Source organism: Hevea brasiliensis, chromosome 5, assembly GCF_030052815.1.
Source record: "Hevea brasiliensis isolate MT/VB/25A 57/8 chromosome 5, ASM3005281v1, whole genome shotgun sequence".
NCBI lineage: Eukaryota > Viridiplantae > Streptophyta > Magnoliopsida > Malpighiales > Euphorbiaceae > Hevea > Hevea brasiliensis.
In genome coordinates this window covers 10715123-10733143 of record NC_079497.1, presented here as the reverse complement: position 1 = coordinate 10733143, position 18021 = coordinate 10715123, and the positions used below count along the sequence as shown (strand labels likewise).

The 18021-nt window shown below is 35.2% G+C and overlaps 2 protein-coding genes and 1 long non-coding RNA gene across 5 annotated transcripts; 2 read left to right on the top strand and 1 right to left on the bottom strand.

Moving 5' to 3' along the window:
- The first annotated feature begins 2087 nt into the window (after positions 1-2087).
- Positions 2088-5110, top strand: LOC110647902 (inactive leucine-rich repeat receptor-like protein kinase CORYNE). The gene is made up of 2 exons (XM_021801937.2): positions 2088-3730; positions 4492-5110. The coding sequence occupies exons 1-2, from the start codon at positions 2841-2843 to the stop codon at positions 4799-4801; spliced, it is 1200 nt and encodes a 399-aa protein (XP_021657629.1). The 5' UTR covers positions 2088-2840; the 3' UTR covers positions 4802-5110.
- Positions 5111-7120: 2010 nt separating this feature from the next.
- Positions 7121-9796, bottom strand: LOC110647897 (uncharacterized). Of its 2 annotated transcripts, XR_002493463.2 has the most exons (5): positions 9571-9796; positions 9388-9444; positions 9150-9260; positions 8719-9023; positions 7121-7615 (listed from the first exon to the last, which is right to left on the bottom strand). It is a non-coding gene; the product is annotated as an uncharacterized LOC110647897 (long non-coding RNA). The 2 variants fall into 2 exon arrangements; XR_002493462.2 differs by having other exon boundaries at positions 8719-9260.
- Positions 9797-11488: 1692 nt separating this feature from the next.
- Positions 11489-17669, top strand: LOC110647898 (auxin response factor 2A). 2 transcript variants are annotated; one of them, XM_058146978.1, is made up of 16 exons: positions 11489-12180; positions 12271-12383; positions 12548-12643; positions 12739-12795; positions 12932-13081; positions 13191-13275; positions 13691-13781; positions 13913-14077; positions 14955-15074; positions 15217-15292; positions 15367-15532; positions 15621-15845; positions 15982-16430; positions 16539-16729; positions 16893-17071; positions 17326-17669. In XM_058146978.1, the coding sequence occupies exons 1-15, from the start codon at positions 12126-12128 to the stop codon at positions 17056-17058; spliced, it is 2205 nt and encodes a 734-aa protein (XP_058002961.1). In that variant the 5' UTR covers positions 11489-12125; the 3' UTR covers positions 17059-17071; positions 17326-17669. The 2 variants fall into 2 exon arrangements, with proteins under 2 accessions (XP_058002961.1, XP_021657624.2); XM_021801932.2 differs by lacking the exon at positions 17326-17669 and having other exon boundaries at positions 16893-17293.
- The last annotated feature ends 352 nt before the right edge of the window (positions 17670-18021 follow it).

Below are 18021 nucleotides of genomic sequence, written 5' to 3'. Positions count from 1 at the left end.
GGGAGTTTCGCGCATCGTTTTCGGTCGCTTGGAAGGCCGGCCGGTGGTGGGGAGTCGTCGGAGCGGTGCGCCGGCGAGGTGGGGAGGCTGGGGTGGCTACTGGCTGGCGAGGGGAGGTGAGAGGAGAGAGAAAACGAGAGAGAGAAGAAGAAAGAAAAACGCGTGCGGGAAGAAAAAGAAAAAGAAGAAGAAGAAGGAGCTGACCCGATTCAACCGGTTTGATCCGGTCCGGTTCGATTCGGCCTGTTCGATTCAGGACACCCGAAATTGAATTTTTCCTCTGTCTTTGGACCAAAAATGAGGTCAAAAAATTGCAAAAAAATTTCAGAAAACTCAGAAAAATCCATAGAATTCAAATATATTTTTAGTTTTACCAAGTGGTCTTTAAATTAATTTTTAAAAATTATCAAAGTTTTATATTTTCAGAAAATCGAACATTTTCTAAGACCCGAAAAATCTCAAATAAATTTTCAAAGTTTAATTAAAATAAAATATCAATATTTACTCAAAAATAATAAATTTAAAAAAATTAGGAGTGTTACATCCATCATAAAGATTTCGAATAATTACTCAAATATAGTATTTAGGGTCTATTTAATATTATTATTGCATTTTATTACTGCTAAATATAAATTACTGTTTTGAAAAGCATTTTATATTGTTTGATAATAAAATAAAATAGTGTAAATTTTTATGAAAAAAGAAATAAAAAAAATATTGTTATAGGTAAAATAAAATCAAGAAAAAGCATCACAGAATTAGGCTCAAGGGCTAGAAGAAGGATCTTCTCAACAAGCCACCAAGTCCATTCTTTGAGATAGAGAACTTCGTTGTCTTTTCCCATTAATTGATTTTGTACGTTTAATGAAATTATGAAAAGTTAGACATCTCCAAAACTTTAGTTTGAAGTAAGCTAAGCCTTGCTCTTAATATTTAATCAAGCAGATTTCAAAATTTCTTTTGAATCGCAAGTCAAAATCAGCTTTTCGCAACCCCAAACGGACCTTTAATAATGAGGTTTTATCTTGCGATTTAAGCACATAAATTTATATTTTTTAATTATAAAATAATTAAAATTTTATTAATATAAAGACATTGTATAATTTTTTATGAGCAATTACAAAATTAAGAGGGTATTTTATTTATTTTATAAATTTATTAAATTTATTTATAAATAAAACTTATAAATAAATTATATTTTAATTTATTTTATAATTTAAAAATTTATTTAAAATAAATTAAAAATCATAAAATAAGTTATTTTTTAAAATATTAGATATTATTTTATTTTAATAATATTTTTTTATCATTTTTATCATTTTATTAAATAATTAAATAATTATTTTTAAATTAATTTATAAATTAAAAATATATCTTAAATAAAAAATTAAAAAAATAATCAAATTAAATACTCTAAAAAATTGGAGAACAGCCGGGCATGTTGTCATTTCACAGAGTAAAAAATACACAGTAAAAGTAGCAAGGCCAGGTAAAAAAAGTTAAAACCCATTTGCCTCAAAAGACGCATGCATGCGCACGTGCTGTTCTTTTCCTCGTCCCTCTAATGTACAACAAAAATTTGTATTTAAAAAAAAAAAAAAAAGAAATTTCAGGAAAAAAAGTATAGTGGAAATGGAAAGCAATTATTCTCACATGAAAAAGGAAAAAACTTTACTAATCCCATGATAAGACAGCCCATTTCTATACTAATCCATCACATTAATATTTATTTTCTGAAAATAAAAAGCAATGCTCGCACAAATTCCCGTGGTTCCATGTCAACGGTCGTAATCTCATCAAGAAGAAGAGCAACGGTGAAGATGAACATGATCCTCCAATAGCACACGGTTCGATGTATCGCTTTCGGCCTCGTGATAGGGACATCAAGTGACGCTTCAGCCAACGTGGCGATGGACCCACCTCCTCTGTATTCCAGCAGGGGGGTCTCCTCCTCTGAAAGGCGGGAAGGGGAACCCAGTTTTGTCCTCCCCTGTACACAAGAATGGTCCTTTACAGAGAAGTACGCAGATTATTTTTTATATTTATAAATATTTTTTATTTTAATAGTGCATATTAATATTATGCAATATGTGCGTGTATAAGGGAGAGAGAGAGAGAGAGAGAGTAATCACTAGGGGCCGTGACTGTGACTCTGTTTTCTTTCTTAACTCCTCCTATATTTCAACTTTGTCTTCTGATTTGGAAGATATCATTTGGGTTTCTGTTAGTGTTGTTATTTGCTCAAGGAAAAGGAAAAAAACGAGGCTCTTCTCTCTGGCTTGAAGCAGCAGCCTTGCAGGGAGGAAAGATTGATTTTTTTTTTTCATCTACTGTTTTGGGTTCCTTGCAAATACATTCCTTGTACCAAATGCGCAACATTTATGTTTAATATGGAAGTACTTAAACCATGGGTCTCTGATTCGTGTAGAAAGGGAACAACTTTAGCGTCCAAGAGACGGGAATAGGTGACGTTGTGATTCTTTAGCGTCTTTCTCGTGAAGATTTTGAGTTGAAATTCGATTTTTATCTCACTGCTAGTCCTTATAGTTTTGATTTTCGAAGCACTTGAAAGCTTCTCCTTCACTCTCTCGGGTTTTCATATTTGCGTTTGAGTTGCTCCCTCCCCGGCAATTTGAAGTGTTTTATTGGAGCAAAATCTCTTCTTCATTCATTCTTTTCGAAGCCGCTTTGAGTTTGTTCCCTACTTTATGCTGGAGTCTTGGTTTTTGACTAAAATTCGAGCTTGTGGCTTGAAAGGTGTGGGTTTTCGGGGTTCTGTTGGTTTTGAGCTTCTGCTTTGTTTTATAGGATCTTGGTGCTTGTGGGCTTTTTAAGGTTCTATGGAGAAAAGAAGATACAGTCCCCAACTTACCGGCAAAGTCACAGCTCTGCTTCTGCTGATGAGTTTTTGCTTTCACCTCATAGTAGTACAATGCCAAGAAAGTAGTACTAAAATGATAAGGCACCTCTCCACGGATACTCCATCGCCTTCTAGGCCACCCCAGTTTAGCACTGGACTCAAAAGAATTCTTCTCAGCATCGTTTTAGGAGTCTTAACTGGATTAACAGGAGCCATTCTTTCCGCTTGTGTGGTCCGTTTCTTGGTCCGCTATATGAACCGAACCCCAATCCTCAAGGGACCTGTCATATTTTCCCCAAAAATCGCTCCCAAAACTCTTCAATCAGCTCTTGCAAGTGAAAACCAGTTGCTAGGTTCCAGCTCAAATGGGAAGTACTACCGGACGGTTCTAGATAATGGCTTCATAGTTGCTGTCAAAAGGCTGGAACCATTTGAGAATGGTTCACCGGAGAGGCAGAGCAAGTCTGTCAAGCGAAGGATACAGCAGGAGCTGGAAATGTTAGCTAGCTTGAGACACAGGAATTTGATGAGTTTGCGGGCTTATGTTCGGGAATCTGATAGGTTTTCACTGGTCTACGATTATGTGCGAACTGGGAGTCTTGAAGATGCAATGAATAGAGTAAGGGAGAATCAGTTGCAGCTCGGATGGGAAGTTCGTCTTCGGATTGCTGTTGGGGTTGTTAAGGGGCTTCGATATCTTCACTTCGAATGCGTCCCTCAGATTTTGCATTATAATTTGAAACCCACAAATGTGATGTTGGATGCGGAGTTTGAACCGAGGTTGGCAGATTGTGGGTTGGCTAAGCTCATGCCTAATTTGGATAGAACTACATCTGGCTACAGTGCTTCCGAGTGCTTCCAGAATTGCCGGTACATGAATTTTTTTTCCTTGAGTTTTTTTTTTTGTGTGTGGAAATCCTGCTCTTTCTGGAATCAACTGTAATGTGGTCATGATGCAACAGATAACTTCATCTTTGACATCTATGGCTCTAAACTCTTATTAAACCTCGTTTTATTCTAATAATTGCATTTGTTATTGGCAACTTCTAATTCTAGTAATTACATTAATATTGAATTTATTTGTTTCATGCTTTCCATTGTAAGCTTAAGTTTCTGTTGTTTTATGGAACTTGAAAAACGTGTGATTCTTTCCATAATTAACATACATGTTGTACTATAAAGTTTTGGTCAGTTCAAGTTAGAGGGACCTTTTCTCCCATTAAATATGCTGAAGCATTATATTGTAAACAAGAAGATTTACCCAAATCGAAGTGGCAGGTCTTCAAAGTATTGTACTAGCATTTCTTTGTTCTTTCTAGTAATATTTTTAATGTTTTCTGTGTATTATATGAAACATATATTCTTTGCTAATTAAAAGCTTATCTAAGGAGTCCAAGTCCCCACAAGTTCTGCTGTATTGGGGACTTGTTGATACATTAATTTTCTGTTTAGAATCTCTGCTGAGTCATGGCCTTCAGCTTTAATTTTTTTTCTGATTTGCATGTTTTGCTTTATATTATTATTATTATTATTATTATTACTTTTTCTATACATGTTTTGTTTAACTCAGACCTTACATACTGGTCACAACTCACGGTAAAGACTTTTTTTTCTTCTCCAAATTTAACTAGGTATACTGACAAGAGTGACATCTTCAGCTTTGGGATGATATTGGGTGTTTTATTAACTGGGAGAGACCCTACAGATCCATTCTTTGGGGAAGCAGCCAGTGGAGGTAGTTTAGGTCATTGGCTTCGGCATTTACAGCAGGCAGGGGAGGCAAGGGAAGCACTAGACAAGAGTATTCTTGGGGAAGAAGGCGAGGAAGATGAGATGCTCATGGCAGTGAGAATTGCTGTTGTTTGTCTATCAGATTTGCCAGCAGATAGGCCTTCAAGTGATGAGCTTGTCCTAATGCTATCCCAACTACACAGCTTTTAACAGGAATTGTAAGTATGTATGCTAAACTGCAGCCTGCAAATTTTGGAAATTGGATTTTTTGCTCAGAGGGCCTTGGTCTGCCATTCTTATTCACTTAAAATTTGTGGCAAAAGGCCATATATAGTGTGGTGCATGCAGCGGTAGCATTTTTTGTGTAGTTTCCACCACTTGTTGAAATTTGTATGATTTTCTTTCCTATCACAGCATATGGTGTTGTGTGCATTACTTGTGTCTAAATCTGTAACTAAAGAATCAAGACTGATATAGTCAAGGGAATTACTAACCCCATAGAAGAGACTGTTCTATCGACGACTACTATGTGGGACACATCTCTATCATTGTGTTCTCAACTAATGATGGTGGGGCTTTGTTGGCTAACTTTATTTGGACAGAGCTTTTATAAAATAGCTGGTCCTTTTTCCTTAAAAAATCATGCATGTCTCTTTTTATCCACATGGGCCATGCTAGGCTTAAAGCATTGCGGGAACCTTTAAACTTTTTTGCATCAAATTAGAACTTTGATGGAATAGTATTTGTTGATTGCTTCCAGGCAAAATGTCAAATTTTTTAAGATGGTACCTTTTCATGTTTAGCTTCATAAAGTGTCTGGTTTCTCAGCAGGTAATTTAAGAACGCTGATGAATATTCTGGGATCATTCATTTGTTGCATCCAGGGAAGTTAATCTAGTGGTTTCAGTTTGCACTAGTGCAAGTTGTGCCTTTGCTTCTGAATTTTCTGGAGAACATGCATTTCATCCTGGTGTCCATGCATATCGTGTTATTGACCAAACTAGGCTATACACTGTTATAAAAGTTATTCCAAAACAACCTCCCTGCAAGGTAGGGATAAGGCTATAAGCAATCATTCCTAGAGCCTACAAGCATGGAATGTTTCGTGCACTGGATCACTCACTTTACTTTTGCGGAGCTGTGGCTGTAGCATAATTAGACATCAAACACAAGGTTAGACGAGATGTACATCACATATTGCTCATCTGCTTTATTCACCGATTGGTTGGTCTGGGGGAGGATTTAAAGTTCAAAGCTAAAGATAAAAATAATACTAGTCCCTAAATGAAAGAAACCTGCATATGGGATTCAGCATTATTTATTTATTGAAGACAAAACCCGATTCCCTGATTCTAATTAATGTGATATTGTAGAAGAATGGAAAGTTGGCATTAAATCAAGTTCTGTACTCTATTGCGTGACAAGTGTACCCCATGAGGCGTGCATGTCTGTGAGCATGAAAAGAATGGCCAAAAAAGAGGGTAGGAAGGTGGATACTTTGGTCTGTGAGAGGCTGAGGGCTCTTATTCATGCTCAATTGTTCATGCAGATTGGGACCAAAAGTACCATACTCCAAAAGGGTGAGGGAGGAAAAAAGCCTAGGGTTAGCAAACAACTACACTCACCTCTTACAGCTGTGATTGCTAATCTTGTCACAAATGCCTATTGTTAGCATAGCAGCATCATTCTATTTTATCTGTCTAGAATTGACCCAGCGCATTCATTTTGTTGGTTTAGTTTAGATGTTCTTTGAATTTATAACAACACTTTATCCTGGTATTATTTACTCATTCACATTCTGCTGAAAACACATGATTATTCCATGTTTTCAAAGTTTGTTGTTCAAATAAAGCAGGGTTCTAGCAAAATCTTTATTATTTTTAATGATTTGTTGATCAAGTTATTTGTATTTGCTGAGTCATATTGGAGGATGGGGAAATGATAGTGATAGGGACGTTGTATCAACCGATTTGCAAATCATGCCAGTCTCAATCATAGATCAACAATGATTTGAGCCGTTGTTTTCACACATGCATTATCATGGCCGATCCATCTACACGTAGATGTAGAGGATTTGTTTTTTTTGAACTCATCCGACTTATTATAAATTTAAGATATTAAATTTACTTATATTAAATGAATATTTATCACTTTTTTATAGCTTTACTTTTTAATTATTTTACCAGAAAATTCAGGAAATAAGCATTTGAAGATTTAAGAAATTTTTATATAGAATCAATTCATTATAAATTTAAAACACAAATATATAAAATTTATATATTTAATAGATGAATTATACCATATATATTATATTTTGAGTCTATAATAAATTTAATTATACTTATTATATTTTGAGTTTATGATAAATTGCATCTTGTATATATGTCAAATATATTTTGTAGAGGGTGGGAACGGTTTATGCTTTCATTCATTGGTTAAAATATTTATGAACTTTTTAATTTTAAATTCAGATATACATAATTTTACAAAGGTGAAGTTTATGCTAAATTTGTTATAAAGTTAATAACGTAAACTAAATAAACGAGATCCAAAGTTGACATAAAATGAAACGCAGTCGTGTCAATGGCATAATATCCAAGGCTCTCAAAGCTTCACCGCACCACCCTGGTCAAACGGAAAAATAGACCTTACCCATTCTATTATTGATTTTCACACTAACATTTGTAATTTGGATCTTCTTCTTCCGGAACTTCAACTTCAAACACCATCCACAGAAAATGCAGGCACTCTTCTCTCCTATTGTAAGTACCGCCAAAAACTTGGCCTTGCCATGGAGGTCCATCCCTGCAGATCCCCACCGGTCAAAGAAAATGCAGCAGCTGCCTATGATGCTTCAAAAGTCTGTTACAGCTCCATGACCTCCAAGTTTCTTTGATCACCAAATTGTAAAGTGACATGAAATTTAGCAATATAACTTTGGATGCTTGTTTTACTCGATCGGTGTTTTCCCAGCTGAAGCTTGATAGACAATAGGAGGGGAAGCTACTGATGTTGAAATGTGTCCTGAAATAAGGCTCAAATCGGTTATACCGAAAACACTACTGCTACCACTATAGACAGTATTTAGTTGTACAATAGTCCCAAGAAGTAAGATTTCAGAATATTTAACAAAGTTGTTACATTCCTGATAAGGATTTTCTGTTTAATGCTTGATGATTCGTTACAGGGTGTTCCTAGATGTCCCAAAGAATGTCGTGAATTTAATAGTAAACAAATTTTCAGTTCTTGCTTAAAGTTTGATGAAAAATTGACGCTAAGCATTTAGATGTATGTAACCAAATGAGTATATGTGGAGCAAGATGACTCGAGCAAAGTTTTACTAATAAAACTTATGAATCAGAAAATGTTTTATTTTAGAAACTCAAAATGGGGTAGATCAGATGAAAATGATTTACAACTTATAATCAACAAAAGATCAACTCAACACTTGCACTAATCTTGCATAGAAATTCTTTACATATAGCAAGCAAAAGTTTAATAGCCAAACAACCCAACACAAATATGTCAAGATAATCAAATTAAAATACTGAAAGTAAAATAAGAGAAATAAGAAAAGCAAAAGCTTTAGCTCTCCAAGTCGACATTCATTGTTCAAAAGAACTCTTTTGATCCTTGAGCCTTTTTTTAAACATACACAGGACACCCTTAATCCTACAATATGCTTATTTCATCAAATTTCTTTTAAGGCCGCTTGAAAATATGACTAAAAAAGTTCTTGCACATTTGTGAGATACAATTTCATAAGTTCTGTTATCATCACGCTGTTTGGAGCTATGAGGCCAACACTAGAAGAGGCTTGTGGTGATCTTGGTGGAGAATTTTGTAATCCTGGGCACAAAAAGGAGTTTTGGTAGAAAATTTTGTAAATATGAATCTAACCAAGTTGTTGAATAATAGATTGTGTGTTGAACATGTACATTTCTTTCCAAGCTGCTGTTAAAAAGGAGAACAAAGAGAGAAAATTTCAAAATAAACAAGTAGGAATGCTGGATGTGAGCATTCAACACTTCAATAACTACAAAAAAAATTAAGGTACAAGAAAACATTACATGTCGAGTTTTTCAAAGATTTTACAAGTCATGTCACCAGAAAGAATTGTAGTTTACCTGTGATACTATGGAAGTTGTATGTTTGTTTCATCGAGCACAGATTAATTTTTGATGCACTGGACCACAAATCACAGGTTTTACTCTGGTGCAACCTTTGATGGTGAAAATGGATGGAACCCACCTTTTATAGACGAAAAGCAACCTTGGGCAGTCTCCATGGCGGGTATCAGAAAGCAGAAGCTTGCAGTGACCTTTCTCACTGTTCAAACAGCTTAAAAAGATGTTAGCTGAGAACCACGAGAATCCGAACTATTGCTAAGTCTCTTCCGCGAGGATTCTGATATATGGTCTCCTGGCAGCTCCTTAGAAAATTTTGCAAGTAAAAGACAAACAAAAAGAATTTACAAGAAAATATGAACGTGGTAATAATATAATCTCACACTATGAACTACGAGAGATGGAGAAATAATTTACAAGAAAGCGAGTACCTTTCTACGAAAAAGTCTCCAAAATCATCAATAACCACTGCAACTGGAAATTTATCATACAAGTGGAATGCAGCAAAATACTTATTGATTCCTTCATCATCATTCAGATTCCTTTACAAAAATGATGATCCGGATATGGGAACAGGAAAAAAAAAAACCAGTTATGAGGAATAAGCAAGAGATTGCAAAACGAACAATCAAAATAATAGCAAAACAGTTGCAGAAGATTTCTCCATACCAACAAAGAGAATGGGTAATATGTTTCCTTGCTAAAATCTAGCAGTTCATTTAAATCCTGGAAAATTAAAATGTAAGATTCAGAACATAAGTAAATGCCAATAGATTGTCTACATTGCAAATAAGTAAAAAGAAAAAAAAATTAAATAAATTAATAAAATGAAGAAAAAGAAGAGAAATCGACCTAATATTTCTCTAGAAGTTTAAAGTGTAGTAGAGTTCTCATTGGAACCTCACCAACTGTAATCTAGCTAGTCCTTACTCATTAGAAAATACTCTATCATGTCTTTTTTTGTCCTCCTCTTCTCTGTGCCTCATTATCTTCCATTTTTTTTTATGCCATTAGACAATCAAAATAAAAGTGATATGATAATAAATAAATGCAATGAGGAGTGAAGGCGAATGGGTGACACAGAATAATAATTTTAAAATATTTAATCAATATAATACTATATCATGCTCAAGGGAGATGTGAGAAGCCTGTTGTATGTGTTGTAATAGCTTAACTGCCTTATTGGAGTTCTTAGGGCAGTTCTTGGCATAGTGACCTCGGTTGCCACAGATAAGATTATTTTTTTTTTCTTTTACTAAATTCTCTCTTTCAATAAATAATAAGATGTGAAAATTTTCCAAAAAAGAAAATTTCTACCTCATTTATTTTTTATTAATATTTAAGACTTTCCTAAAATCTTCTTCTTTAATTCCTGTTTGATGTAGGATAAATAGTCTCTTTCCTTGATGAGCTCTTTTCGAATAGATGGGTTTCCAAATAAGGATTTTTTTTTTTTTCATTGTTTCATTATATAATAGGTAAGATATTTATTTTAAATTCTACTACACGATTTTCAAATTGTGTTATAATTTGAAAGTCATGAGAATGTATCAAAATAAATAATAGTTCATCTTCTCAGTCATTATACTAAAGTTGAAATTTGAGTAAATATATTAGCAAAGACTTTAAAGAGGAGAGACGGTACACGGATGGGCAGGAGTTTGGTAGAAATGAAGGCGTGTTTCACGAGTTTATGATTCCCGAACCCAGTGGCTGGGGGGGCCTCACTGTCATCTTTCAGCCACCCCCATTACTCTCCATGTGTCTCTGCTCCCCAACCCCACAATATCCCTGTATATTGTATACATGACAAAATACACACAAATATTTTCGACATGTATGTGGTAATATACCCACTCGTTACTCAGGTGAAAAATGGAAAACATTTCAATAAATTTTCTTAGTATTGTAACACTTAATTCTAAAATTTCCAAGTGATTTAATACAAGTCCCACGAAATCAAATAATTCCACTAATATAATGTGGAGGTATTTGCCATGAATGGTTCACTCACTCTAAGGCTTTCATACGAAAACATTGTCGTCATCTCTTCTACGCTTGTGTTGACAGATGACACTGCGGCCTCCAAATGGAGGGCTGAGTGATGTGCCTGTCTTCTATTCCATGAATGTCTATGATGCGCTTCAGGCTTGTCCACAAGAAAGAAATACCTCATTCTTCATCATCATCATCGTCTCGTCCAAATCCCGCGAGCCCATCCACCACATGAAAATGGGAAAGGCAACCGACAGGTCAAAGACGGAAAACGCTCCCTTTGTTCTCGCTTAATAATTGCAGCGAGAGTTTTCCAGACAAAGAATGGGATGAATTTTCTTATAAGAATTTTTATAAAATATAAATTTTTTTATGGAAAAATAAATTATAAATTAGAAAATATAAAATTTAAATATAATTTCAATAATATATATTTTTATTGAAATTTAAATATTTAAAATAAAATATTTTTAAATAATAATATATTATTATGATATCGGATTAATGAACAATATCAAAATTAGAATATAATAAAAAAATTAATGGGATGCGGAACGAATCGGATCTGGCATGGAATCAATAACCTTTCATACAAGGAAAGCACCTTCTCAATTCATCCTCCGACACGTGTCCTTCGCGTTTAGCTTTAACCTAGCTTTTCCGATCCTAAGAAAGCCTGAAAAAACTGCACGTGTCCTTTTTTAAACTCACCCGTGATTTTCTTCCAGGTGACGTTATCATTTCCTTATAATAAAAATCTCATTCTTGCACTCCGATCCTCTTGCCTGTAAATATCGGGACAAAAAATCTCTTCATGAAATCAGAACAACTTTCCGTCTCCGAAGACAAACAGTGTTACTGTTTGTCAATCAAATGCCTACATGTCCACCGTAACAGTAACGGCGCTAACGTAATCGTCAACCCAATTTGGTTTTAAAGCTCTGTTTGCCGGTTAAGCAGAGGTCAAAACAGGGAAGAAGGTACAGCAACCGAAGCTACCGGTAGTTCAGTGGTGGACAATAATTCAATCTGACTTACTGCAGGAGGTTAAATTATTTTTTTTTATGTATAAAAAAAGGCTGTGTGAGGGAGGCCCCACATACACACAAACACAAAACACACACACAGTGTACGAGTGGTAATGGGGGCGACTATTGCTGAGACGGTTGCAGAGGAGAGAGAAAGCGAGGCAGACGATGAAGAGAAAGACATTCAAAAAGTGGTGGTTCTTGTTGGCATCATTGAATCCAGTGATCATTTCTATTTCTGTTTGAGTTGCAGAGAGTCACGCCTTCCAAGCTAGAGATTGGAATTAACTGCTTTTTGAGAGGATCCTCATTTGGATACTGTTTTCCGTTTAATTATTTGTGGCAGAAGTTTTATCTAATTTAGTTTATTTATTTTGGATTATAATGACTATCGCCGGTAGTTCCGCGGATAATGACGGCAATGGAATCGTGGTTGCCGGTAAAGCTTGAATTTTACAAGGAGTGTGATGTTAGATTGCTAGATTTTCTGAATAGCGGTTAAAACTTTGCTAATGATATGTTGGTGCAGATTCTGGAGATGAATTGTACAAGGAGCTGTGGCACGCATGTGCTGGCCCTCTGGTGACGGTGCCTCGCCGAGGAGAACTCATTTATTACTTTCCTCAGGGTCATATCGAGCAGGTTCTTTTGATCCTATTTTCCTAACAACAACACAGCGCGCCCGCCGCCCCCCCCCGCCGGCTTTTTTTTTGAAATATTCCATTTTTTAATATCTTTTTTGTTTAGTTTAATTGATTTATTTTTGTCTCATGAACTTGTTATGAATTGATCGATATCTGATATAGGTGCAAGCATCGACGAATCAGGTGGCTGATCAGCAAATGCCTTCTTATAATCTTCCTGCGAAAATTTTATGTCGTGTGGTCAATGTTCAATTAAAGGTAATGCTACAATCTCATCCTGTTATAACAGAAAAAGGAAGAAAGATTTTCTTCAGATTAGGTTTTGTGAGAATGCTTGCATGTTTTGATTGCAGGCCGAACCAGACACAGATGAAGTTTTTGCTCAAATAACTTTGCTCCCTCAACTTGAAGTATGTTTAGATTTTTTTAATTATTCTTAGAAATGTGAATTAATTTAATAATTTTTATATCACAAACATATCTGATTTGATTAAAAAAAAAAGCGCGAACGATCTAATGTGATTTTATGAATGTGGGACATACCAGCAAGATGAAAAATTGGTCGAGGAGGCTTTGCCTTCACCTACACGTCCGCGGGTACATTCCTTTTGTAAGACTCTTACAGCCTCAGATACAAGTACTCATGGTGGATTTTCAGTATTGAGACGCCATGCTGATGAATGCCTTCCTCCACTGGTCTTTACTTTTATTTTCCCCCTTGGCCCTCTGCTATTTTACTTTTTCTCTCTGGATTATTTGCTAAATGTTTCCCAATTTGGCATGACTTTTGCTGTTTTTCTACTAGGACATGTCTTTGCAACCTCCAGCGCAGGAGTTGGTGGCAAGGGATTTGCTTGGAAGTGAGTGGCATTTTCGCCACATCTTTAGAGGTAATTGTTCTGAAATAAGAATGATCTCGTTTTAATATACTACCCGTGCTATTATAGTTATCTTCCAGAGTGTAACTTCAAGAATTGCTTATTTACTTTTGTGGGAGTTCTCAAATCTTAGATTGGTTATAGGATGTGTATTAATCTTTTCCCTTTACACTTGTTCTGCTTTTTTTGCTTTTACAATTGCTGATCACCTTACCTGCTATATTTTCATGAATGGCTAGAATAGATACTCTTAAAACTTTATTAAAATGTTTCTCCCCTTTAACTTTTAATCATTCTCTGTTTTATGTGTTGTGAAATCCTAACTGGATAATGTTCTTTTGTTTGTCCTTATAGTTGCTTATTGCACGCTATAGTTGCTAAACAGACAGTTTTGTTTTGATGAACCATCTTGAATTCCAAATATCAGGTCAACCACGGAGGCACCTTCTTCAAAGTGGTTGGAGTCTTTTTGTGAGCGCCAAAAAGCTTGTAGCGGGAGATGCATTTATTTTTCTCAGGTTCACTATTGCCTTCATTTTTAGTTAATTCCCATGATTGTTGACTTTAGTTAGTAGGTTTATCTCTCTATAGTGCAGCTGATTCTATGATAAATACCAAGCCTTATTGGTTTCTGGAATTTTATTTCCAGAAGTGAAAATGGGGAGATTCGAGTAGGAGTAAGACGTGCTATGAGGCAGCCAAGTAATGTTCCACCTTCTGTCATATCTAGCCACAGTATGCATATCGGCATCCTTGCTACTGCATGGCATGCTGTTTCAACAGGAACAATGTTCACGGTCTACTACAAACCAAGGTTTGTGGTTTTGTTCTAGATCTGCTGAGAGGTTTATGATTTTGGTCTATGTTCATGTTAATTAATATTAGCAAAGAATTATTTCATTGTATCCTGTTAAAGAAATAGCATCACACCCTAATTTTTTTTTTTTTTTTTTTTTGTAGTCAACTAGTGAAATATTGAAACAAACTTTGGACAATATTGTTGATTGCAGTAAATATCTTTAAAGAGGAACTACAAACAAATCGTAATCTTAAACTAGTTTAAGTCAGTTATATGGATCAGTTTTTGCTATTTTGCCCTGTTTGAGACCAATTCGATATCAAATCTCAAAAATTGTAAATCTTTTGATACTATTTCTTACCACGTCATTTTAAGTCTCCCCTTTTCCTATTTATTGATTCTACCACTAATTTATCACATTTTTGTATCAGAGCATTTGGATATGATCAAACCATCTTAATGGACACTCTCATTTTATTTGCTATGTAGTACACTGATACTACATCTTTTCCACACTCATCTTGTGGATATGTCGTACCTTAGCCGTCCAATATTCACTCCTATACGATATAGCTGGTTTGACCTCTATAAAACTTACCTTTACTTTGTCAGGGATGCATAACGCACCTGTTGAACTCTTCCATTTCATCCATTTTATTTTGATCTTAATAATTATATCCTCATCCTTAGAAGGAAATAAATCATTGTCAATCCATTTTCTTTATCATTTTCTTTTTCCTCTTCTAGGTGCGTTGCACTATCCAAAAATGTGTAGCATAATTCAAATAGACAATCTGATTTGTATAAAATATATTGCATGAGCTGTAATAGCGTAATTGTCTTCCATCCTATCTGTACAGTTTTTTAATCCACTGTATTTCATATATTACAGGACTAGTCCTGCTGAGTTTATTATTCCAGTTGATAAATATGCGGAGTCTGTCAAGAACAGCTTTACCATAGGGATGAGGTTCAAAATGAGGTTTGAAGCTGAAGAAGCTCCAGAGCAGAGGTGTAATTTTCTTTTAACAATGCCCATTTTTTCTTGTTTAGGTTTTCACTAGAAAAAATGAAGGATGGAGGAGTCAGGATTGAGTGGATGGTGGTGGGTTACATCAATTTTCTGTTACCAGAGTCTTTTTTTCCATGACTAGGTTTTCAGGTACAGTGATTGGGGTTGAAAATACTGATCCCGAGAGGTGGCCTGCTTCAAAGTGGAGATGCCTCAAGGTACTAGCATATAGTTTGTTGGAGTCTATGATTATTGTTCTGTTGTAAGCTAAAACCAAGCATGTTTCCTTCAGGTACGTTGGGATGAAACTTCTCCTCTTCATCGTCCAGAGAGGGTTTCCCCTTGGGAAATAGAACCTGCTTTGGCTCCTTTAGGTCCCCTTCCAGTATGCCGAATCAAAAGATCCCGTTCAAATATGGCAATGCCATCTGCTGATTCTGCTGCTGTAATAAAGAAAGGTAGAAAATGGTTCATATTATTAGTCTCTATTCTTCTTATTTTGTCTGTACTTTCTGAACATGGCTTTGTTGTAAAATGTTTGAACAGATAATGGATTATCTAGAGATCTGAAAGATCAAGAAAATGCAACCTTGAGAGGCACACTTGCTGTGAGTAAATACCAAGAAACTACTCAAAATCCTACCGGATGGAGTTCATCACAAGTTAGGGATCAAAATGGCACTTCTTTCGGTAAGAGAAGATTTGGACATGAAAGCAGGAATCCTCAAGTGGTGCCTGGAGAGAAGTATATGAATTCATCATTAGGACAAGGTACTCCACTTGAATCCTTATGAAATTGATCAGCCTTTTGTTGAGCTGAACCCTGATAATACTGACCAACTTAAGAAGCATGCTGTTGACCAAGGAAACAAGTTGAACTGGTGTCCATTGTCCATGATGCACTCAGGTCCCTCATTTAACATGTTCAAGTCCAGAATGGAGCCTCATGCTTTAAAAGATAAAGAGATGCAATGCCATACTTCTTTGAATATGGAGGTTGATTATCAGACCGGACGATGGATTTTGCCCCAGGGATATGCTGGTAATTCTGCTCTGGCAGCACAAAAACTGCATCCTTTGTCTGTGCAACAGCATGAGGAGGTAAAATCTAAAGGAGATGGAAATTGTAAACTTTTTGGTATCTCCCTCATGAGCAATCCTGTGCCAACAGAGCCAGCAATGCTGCATGAAAAGTTAATGCTTAGGCCAAAAGGGCAATTTGATAATGCCTCAGACCATTTGCAAGACTTGGGCTCTAATCTATCATTGCAACAATTGTTGCATCCAAAGTGTTCTGAGCGCGTGATTAGACATGAGGAAGAGCAGAATTCTTTTTTGACCAGAAGATGCGTAAAGGTTTTTACTACTTCACATCCGTTAATCCAGTGAATAAGTTTTTATTTTTTATTTTTTTGTGGAAATATAGATGCAATTTTTTATATATGTTTGCCTCTATTGAAATAGGTTCAGAAGCAAGGAATTGGGGTTGGGAGGTGTGTGGACCTGACAAAGTTTAATGGCTATGATGAATTCATGGCAGAACTTGATCAGATTTTTGAATTCAATGGTGAATTAATCGCTTCAAACAAAAACTGGTTGGTCGTTTTCACTGATGACGAGGGTGACATGATGCTTGTGGGAGATGATCCCTGGCAGTAAGCACTCAAACTAGTGTCTGTTTAATAATTATATATATGCATAATATTCTTCAGGTGCATGCAATTGCTTTTCCATTTGTTAAATCTATGATCATACAATTCTTGCTTTGCTTTTAGATTTCTAACAAATTGAATCAATTTCCTATTTTGTATGATGTAGGGAATTCTGTAGCATGGTCCACGGGATCTTTGTCTACACGCGAGAGGAGATAAACAGGATGAATTCACGATCCCTAATTACGTATTTGGAAGAAAATTCATCGATTGCAGACCATATAGCTGGAAAGATAGATCAAAAGCATCTTCCTACTGTGAGCACCACCTAGAATAGGAAAAAAGGTTAGAAAGGCATCTTCTTGGGCAGTGCAGGATCATAGTTTGAGAAACTTCAGAAAGTTTTGGCACAACACTAGAAACTTGCTATGAAATCTGAATGGCCAATTTATAACTAGGGTCCTCTTGACGACAATTTATATTGTCTTAGTAGTTTTCATTTTTGAATTTCTTGTGGTATTCTTACCTTGCACATTCTCAAATCAGGTTTTATGATTTATTTTGAAAGATTAATTCTTATGATAGTTTTCTCCGTTTAGGTAGTAAAACTGGAAAAGGGAAAGAGCGAAGGAGATCCTCTACTGTCTTTCATCTTGGAATGGTGGAGAGAGCGTTGTGGTCATTGCATATGTAGCCTTCTGTTACCCTTTTTTTTTTTTTTTTTTAAAATTTTAATTTACTACTTTTGGGAGGGTTGTTCTGTGGGGAGAAGGTGTAGCAGTTTGTTTTTCTTCGATCCTGAGCATCAAAATGCATGGGCAACTTTCTACTTTCCCAGTTCGTTGTGTCCTGCGTGGATCCCTTTCCTGTTCATTTGCCCAAATAAATACTACAAAATATCATATGACACGTTAGATGGCTCAATATAACAGTGCTAATTTAATTGATTGTCTTTTTTTTTTTTAAATCAATTCTCATATTGAAAAACCTAATAGATGAAATAATTTAGTTTTTTCTTACTTAAAAAATTATTTTAAATAAGTAAAAAATAATATAATTTTAAGATAGTTTAATATTTAATTAATTTTTTTTATAAAGATTTTTTTTAAAATGAAAAAATGAAAAAAAAAAGAAAAAAAATAATGAGGAAGGAAAAATATTTGTTTTATGTTTTGTTGCATTTTATATATTTATTGTGAAATTATATTTTTTTATTTAATTGTAATATTAAATTAATGAAAGGATAGAATGTTTGAATCGGGTAGTAATGATTAATTCTTCCAACCGATTAAAAA